Source organism: Mastigoproctus giganteus, chromosome 11, assembly GCF_048544385.1.
Source record: "Mastigoproctus giganteus isolate SK-2022 chromosome 11, ASM4854438v1, whole genome shotgun sequence".
NCBI lineage: Eukaryota > Metazoa > Arthropoda > Arachnida > Uropygi > Thelyphonidae > Mastigoproctus > Mastigoproctus giganteus.
This window is the reverse complement of record NC_143585.1, coordinates 41,069,725-41,078,022: the sequence shown is the minus strand read 5'-3', so window position 1 is coordinate 41,078,022 and position 8,298 is coordinate 41,069,725. Positions and strand designations below refer to the sequence as shown.

The 8,298-nt window shown below is 35.3% G+C and overlaps 1 protein-coding gene across 1 annotated transcript in view; it reads right to left on the bottom strand.

Annotated features, from left to right (window-relative positions):
• Positions 1-250: 250 nt before the first annotated feature.
• Positions 251-8,298, bottom strand: part of LOC150077943 (ADP-ribosylation factor-like protein 3) — a 39,329-nt gene continuing 31,281 nt past the window's right edge. Inside the window, exons 3-4 of the mRNA XM_090384824.1 lie at positions 1,120-1,301; positions 251-817 (exon numbers count right to left, since the gene is read on the bottom strand). Coding sequence (XP_090240950.1) covers positions 623-817; positions 1,120-1,301 — 377 coding nt within the window. The 3' untranslated portion in view covers positions 251-622. The remainder of the gene's footprint in view (positions 818-1,119; positions 1,302-8,298) is intronic.

Genomic DNA, 8,298 nt, shown 5'->3' with positions numbered 1-8,298 from the left:
TGGACACCATTAATATCAAATTAAGAAGTTGTCATATTCAAATATATTAAGTGTATTTATATTTTTAGTGATTCTCATGTAATGTGCAAAATTTCCCATTAAATATGAAGAATAAATTAAAACTGTTAAAATCAAAACTTAAAATAAATTATGAATACAGTTAGGAGTAGTAAAATTTTATTTTACTCTTACAGACCCTAAAACTTAGTTTCTTAAATCTCACATAAATGTGTGAAAATTTTAGGTTTCAAGAATAAAATATTTTCAACCAAAAAAATAGGATCTACTATACTACTCCTGGTTTTATCTTTGTAGTGCCCTTCTTCCTGCTATAACAGGGATTGTTTGCACTTAGAGTTTCATTATTTACACATTTAGAAAATAGATTATACTTAAAAATAATAAATATTTATATAAATCTACAAAAAATCAGGGATGACTATTTACATGAAAAATGTGTTACTTCACGTAAAGGGCCAAAACCGAATGGATGACAATCTGATATGGCAAAGTTATTGTTCCACTGTAATGGCAAAGGCAAAGATGGAAAGCTACACAACAATGATATTACTGCACAAAAGGCTTTTGCATAATTGTGTATTCTGAATCGAACAATTTTAACTCAATTTTGCCTCGCAGTAAGATTTAATAATGAGCAACTCAAAATCATTATTTTAGCTCTTTTCAAGCTTTCGTGTTCAGATTCTCCAAGAGGCACCTGAAGGGGCCAAACTTCTACAACTTTATGAGTCTTCATCAAATCTTCATAATTAAATGCTTCACTGATATCCTCTGGAGGTAGGGCATTTGGTAGATCCTGCAATAATAGAAAACTGTATCACGGTCTTGTCTAACTACTCTGATATTAGCTTTATTTATGAATATTCAAATTTTTTTTTTTTTTTTTCAAAGTAAATGGTTCACATAAATTCATAATACAAGGTAAATATAAATACAGAAATGCAATTTTGCTTATAATCTTATTTTTATTTGTTCAGAAGAATATGGATACTAATTCAGACCATTTGATCTCTATAAAGTTAATAAAAACATTTTTTCTCAATTGTGTATTCTAATAAGTTATACTGGCTGGCTTCTCAGTTAACCATATATATTTACCTGTTTGTTTGCAAGGATTAAAAGTGGCACCCCTCTCAGTTTGTCATTAGAAACTAATGCCTGCAGTTCAAGTATAGATTCAGGTAACTTTGCATCATCAGCTGAATCAACTATATATACAAGGACATCAGTGTCTTGAAAAAAGTTGGACCAGTAGGCACGAACATTTTTAGAACCTCCAACTAAAAGAAAACTCATGAGATTAATTTATGTATTTAAATATTCTATATATAACTACATATACATATAACTTGGTTGAAATGATGCTATATATTGATATGCAGTGTAATTGAATAAATTATGGATGATGTACTAAGGAAGGGGGGAAGGGGAAAAGGGCTGGTAAGAATAAACAAATTTTCACTTTTAAATCAACAGAAAATTGACCACTTCTAAAGAAATTTAAGCTTAATAAAAGCTATTAGGCTTAGCATGGCAATAACTGTCAACATAATATATCAGTCTTTATGTATTTTTTGTGCACAGTCATTCTCAGAGGCTTATAAGTCACTGTGTTCCAATATTTTGTGAATATTTGTTTTAAATCTGCAAGTGAGTTCAGCAGAATTGCCATAAAGATAAAGTTGTCCTTAATGAAGAACAGGTTGCATACTTGAATATGATAAAGCTTTTCCTCAATCCAATTTTTTAATAGTTGTTGATCATGAAATATGAGATTTATCATGATATAATTAATGCTCTAGCAGGCACCCTAGTGTACTGGCTACAAAAAAGTGCACAGTGTAATGATTTATCTATCTATCAGAATCCTGTTAGTGTGAATTTCAGCATTCCTCCAGTATGGCATTCACTTTTGATATGAATCATTATTTTTTAATAAAAAAAAAAAGTAAAACCATAAAAAATTCTCTATGGTTCCTTGTTTGTGTATAAAGTGTGATGTTTAATTGCTTCTGTTAATTTACCACAGAACTTCAGCTTCAATTTTTTTTGCTTGCTTTGCATCACCAAACATCAGAATTTTCTAATTTTTTTTTTTTTTTTTTTTGGATAACAAGAAAGCTGCTACCCAAAAAAGGCTATACAGTAAACCCCTGCTATTCGTGGGGATTACGTTCCTGAAAAATGGCAAGAATACCGAAAACACAAATACTGAGTTATGGCTTCCATAGTAATAAAGGGGTTCTGTTCCAAAGTATGAAATATATAAGAAAAACTAGTCTAAAATTTTGTCTATGTATGTATTATATGTACCTTCATAATATGACTATGTACATAGACAGTACGTAGTGAAATGCAAGCATAAGGCATCAAAATGGAAATGAGAAACAATTTAATATTAAATGTAATATTTATTAGAAATTTCAAACAAATCTTTCAATCCAGCGCCTTTGCTACAGCTAAAAAACTTATCCTGCCAGTTCTATCACCAGTTTCGCTTAAGTGTTGATAAAGGAGTTTTACCTTTTCACGAATGATGAGTGAACTTAACAGAATTTTATTTTGAGTTCAGTCTTCTAGCCACAGATTTAAAGCTTTTTCCATTTTTTATAATTTAACATCACGAGTTACAGAGCAAATTTTTGAAGCAATTAGCGTGTTTTCACGGACACTACGGTGGATTTTTTCTTCTGATTTCTTGATTGATCGTACCATTGACTTATTGATTTTATAATGTTTTGCCACTGACGAGACACTTTCACCATTAAAAATTCTGTCTAATAACTGAATTTTACTCGCTAATGTCATCACCTTTGATTTTTTCAAAATTACCTTGTTATTCGTAGCCATATTTTTGTAAGGGTTAGAAAAGAATTTGTCCACAATAAAGTCACTTTATTCCGTTAAAACACTCGAAAAAGTCTGTTTACACTAACACACTGCAAAACGGTAGATTTTTCACTTTTGTAAGCATATCAATTAATAAATTGATAAATTTATTCCATTTATAAGCATATAAATTAAAAGCAAACGATGAAACTTTCCATGACAAGCGCATAACACATACTGAACAAGGATTAGAGAGAAACATCCACGCTTGCGATTTTGTCACCCCTCTCCCCCCACCCACTGAGCACTGTTTTGACCGGGAAAGATGATTTTAGCCACGCCCATGTTCTTTTATGGCAGAAAATGTTCACGGCGATTTAAAATTCACATTTTTTTAGGTTTCATTTTATATTAAATAAGCAACCGCAAATACAGATACCGCAAATCATCATCAGCCATTTTCAATCCACAGCAGGATGAAGGCCTCTCCAGCAACTTTCCAGTTCCTTCTGTTTTGAGCACTGGCATCCATTTACTACCCGCAAACTCATGAATTTCATCTATCCATCTCCGCCTTTGTCTTCCAGGTTTTCTTCTAGCTCCTCTTGGGTACCATTCTGTTATTTTCTTAGTCCATCTGTCATCATGTCTTCGAGCTATGTGTCCTATCCAAGACCATTTTAGTTCTTTAGTTTTGATAAGAATGTCCTTTACTTGAGTTTGCTGCCTTATCTAACAGTCTGATTCCCAATATAATTCATTCCATTCTGCGCTGTGTAGTTCTCAGCTTCTCTTCCATTCTTTTGGTGAGTGCCCAAGTTTCACTTCCATAAGTCATGGTGGGGAGTATACATTGGTTCATTATTTTACTTTTCAGACAAACTGGGATATTGCTCTTCAGTATGTGACTATATTTCCTGAATCCATCCAAAATTTATTCTTCTCTTGACTTCCAGCCATTTATCATTATTGCAGCTAATAACTTGTCCCAGATAAGTATATGACTCCACCTTTTCAATTACTGCTTCTTCAATCATTATTTCCCTTTTTGTGGCATACTTGTTCATCATTACTTTTGTTTTAGCCATATTCATCTTTAATCCAAAATCCTTACTAACTGTGCATAACTGATTAAGATTTTCCTCTAATTCTTTGGGATCATGGCTTATGACAAATGTCATCTGCAAATCGTAAATGGTTTAGGTACTCTCCATTCACATTGACTCCTTTCTGCAACCAATCTAATCTTCTGAAAGCTTCCTCAAGGGCAGCAGTAAATAGCTTCGGAGATATTGTGTCTCCTTGTCGAACTCCTTTCTCGATTTTAAATTTCCTACTGTCTTTGTCTAGTCTAATAAAGGAGGTAGCACTCTCATATATTTTCTTCAAAATCATAATATGTGGGGTATCTTTGCTTTGTCTTTCCAGTGCCCGAAACATTGCCTTATGCTGTATGGAGTCAAATGCCTTTTCTAATCCACAAATGCCAGGCATGATGGTGTTTTATATTCATTTCCTTTCTCCATTAGCTGTGATATTACATGAAAGTGATCCATAGTTGAGAATCCTGTCCTAAAGCCAGCTTGCTCTTTTGGTTGATTCTCATCAAGTATTCTTTCTAATCTGTTAGTAATGACCCTTGTGAACAACTTGTAGATGTGGGATAACAAGCTAATTGGTCTATAATTCCCAATTTCTGGTTTATCTCCTTTATTATGCAGCAAAACTATGATTGCATTATTTCACTGCATAGGCATCACACCTTTTCTAATGCGCTTTGTGAAGAGCCTTGCCAGTTTTTGTGTTATATCTCTTCCCTCCAATTTTAACAACTCTACAGTAACTTCATCTTCCCCCAGGGCTTTCTGATTCTTCATTTTCTTCAATGCATGTTCTACCTCATCAGGAAGAATATCGGGTATGCCGTATGTGTTGCTACTTTGCAATCCATCTTCCCCACTGCTGACATCATTCCCTCACTCCTTGTATAATTCTCTATAGTAGTCTTCTGCTATTTGAATTATGCCTTCTCTGATGTTTATAAGTACGCCATCGCTATTCTTCAGTTTCAGTATCATTTGTCTTTCTGTATTACTGCTCATGGCTGCTGATTTAAATCCTTTGTTTTCCCTTAATGCTTGTTCTACATTTCTTGTGTTAAATCTTCTTATGCCCTCTCTGAGTCTCTTTCTAATGGCTTTGCATAACTCAGTATACTCAATTTTTTCCTTGTCAGTGTTTATCTTGCTCTTCATTTTTCACCTTTGGTTCATCATAACAAGTGTTTCTCGACTAACTTTTTCTTCTTTGGATTTCTTTTTCTCTATAGGTTCCTTGGGCTTTATCACTTTCAGAAAGTTGTAATATTCCTCGTTGTCTTGGTCCTGAGCAGTCTGCAGAAGCTCAAACTTGTTTTTAAGTTCCAGCACATACTGCTTTTTCTCCTCTTCTGTTATCTCAAAGACCTTTGTATTATTTACTCGAGTCAGTTTTTTACTTTCCTACATCTATATCAAGTGTACATCTTACCATTCTGTGATCACTTCCAACATTTACCTTATTCGGGACAGTAACACATTCACAATATATCTTCTGTTAGTGAGGATAAAGTTGATTTCATTAGTTGTTAATCCATTTGGACTCTTCCATGTCCACTTTCTGTTCACCCTTTTCTTGAAAAAAGTGTTCATTACTGACATTCCTTGAGATTCTGCAAATTCCGAAAGTTTTTCGCCTCTTTCAATTCTTTCACCAATTACAAAATTTCCTATAGTTCCCCTTTCTGCGCTGTTTTGTCTTTTTCCGACCTTAGCATTGAAGTCCCCCATAATAATAGTGTAGTGGGTTTTCTGCTCATCTGGAAGACTCTCAATTTATGTGTACATTTCTTAGCATTAGCATTAGTAGAGGCATATGATGCAAGAAAGCAAGCTTATTCAACATCAGCCAAAAAAAAAAAAAAAAAAAAAAAAAAAAACACACACACCACTCCCATTTCACCCCTCCGTTCGTTCGAAATACCTGTCCAGTTGAGCTTTAAATTTGTTTAGGCTATCAACTTCAACAACAAGTGATGGAAGTCGGTTCCACCAACCAACCACCCGCTGGCCAAAAGCAAATTTCCGCACATCTATCCGACATCTGTCCTTCCTCAATTTGAATTTATGCCCTCTGAGCTGATTATTCTGAGCAAGATGAAGAATCCCATTGGCATTGAGCATGCTCAAACCATTCAAAGCCTTATACACCTCTATCAGATCACCTCTCCGGTGCCTAGTCTCCAGACTCTGTAATTTGCAAAACTTAAGCCTTTCTTCGTAAGAGCAACCCTTTGTTCCATTCACTAATCTTGTTGCCCTTCTCTGTACCCGTTCCAGCAGCTCCACATCCTTCCTGAAATGAGGCCTCCAGACCTGTATACAGTACTCAAGATGTGGCCTAACCATTGCCTTATACAAGGGAATAATCACCTCCTTATCCCTGCTAGAAAAATTCCTCTTTATCATTGACAAGACACCATGAGCTACTCTTGCAGCTCGTCTGCACTGCTCAGAGAACTTCATATCTGCCTGCACAATTATCCCCAGGTCCTTTTCATTCTCCACCACTGTCAGTGTAGTACCGCAGAGTTGATACATTGCTCTGGGGTTACTGTTTCCCATATGTAGTACTTTACATTTGTCAATGTTAAACTTCATTTGCCACCTCTCAGCCCATCTGTTCAACCTTTGCAGATCCTGTTGCAGCAGCATAGCGTCAGTAGTGTCCTTCAACCTCTTCATCATCATGGCTCGATGTTGGTGCATAAATCATTATAACCTTTAGCTTGTACCTCTTAGAAATCTTGAGTATTAGTCTTGACACCCTTGGTGATGTACTTTTGAATTCCAAAATGTTGTTTTTTAAATCTTTATGGACCAGAAACCCAACTCCACCTTCACTCTTTTCACTGTTTCCATTGGTATACAGCAGATTTCCACTTGATAAACTTATAAGTGATTCATTTCTTCTTCTTGTTTCAGCCAAACCGATGATATTTCAATTCACATTTTCTAATTCCTTTTCCAGCTCTAATATCCTGTCTTCACCGATGAGTGATCTTACGTTATAACAGGCCAAGTTCAGTTTCAGTGCATGGCAGCCTGGTCACCCAGAGATTCTTAGCACCCTCTGCTTCCACTCTGATCCTCTCGCTGCCGTAAGAGGGAGAGTGAAAGCTGCTGGGGACTGAGGGTCATTTGTTTTGCCATACTATCATATGCTGGAGAGTTTGGTATTTTCCTCTTCACGCTGACAAGGCGTCTTGAAGAGAACCACTCTACACGTTCGTTGCCACCTAAGTGATGTAATAGGGCTTGCCATCGAGAAGGTGTGCATGAGTGGATTTTAGGGAGGCAGGCCAACTGGACTTCTCCTAAATCTTCTGTAATAGAGAGATATTGGATCCGTCAGTGTCTGATAACACACAGGATACCTATTCCCCTCTAAGCCCCTTATAACGCGAATAGTGGGGGTTTACTGTATTTAAATTGTGCATCCTTGGATTTTTTCCTTTTTTTTGCAACATCCACAAAAGGATTAAACATAATAAAGCAGAAAGGAGAGGATTCATTCTATAACATTATGCAGATAAGGCATAATGTTTTAGGATCTTTTATGAAGAACTGATATACGTACATGCAAGGGTTCCATTATAAATCAGCAATAAACTGGGAACAAGAAATAACACCCTTTTTAATCTCAAATGCTCTAGGTCGAATTACTACAGGAGGGAAGGAGCAGCTAACCATTCCTAAATGCTGAACTAGATGTATTCCTCTCATGATATTTGGCAATGGTCAGGTTTTTCTTTTTTTTTTTTTAACCTGTATGCAAGTGGGACCCTACTAGAACACTTTATAAACCATTTCCCATCTAAAAACAGATCAAAACATCATTATTTTCAGAACTCTTCAACAAAAGAAAAGATTCATTTCATACTTGAAATTTCATACAAGGAGTTGTTACTAAGAAATACTCTCAAAGTACACAGTCTCACCAGTCCTAGTTAATTAACCCAAAATGAGTTCTGTCCAAAAGCTGAAGCTTATCAATGCTTGATCTTTTGCCAGTTTCGAAAAAAGATTAGGCTTTCATTATTTAAGCTATCTTTAGTGGGGGGGGAATCACACAGGAACAAATGTATGATGAATGAATGTTCTTCAGCTATCTGATCTTAATACCCCAATACCTATACAATTTAGGCAAAGTTCATTTCTTAGCATTAGCATTAGCATTAGTAGAGGCATTTGATGCAAGAAAGCAAGCTTATGCAGCATCAGCCAAAAAAAAAAAAAAAAAAAAAAAAAAAAGTAACATAAATAAATAAAAATAACCACTTCCACTTCACCCCTCTGTTCGTTCGAAATACCTGTCCAGCTGAGCCTTAAACTTATTTAGGCTATCAAC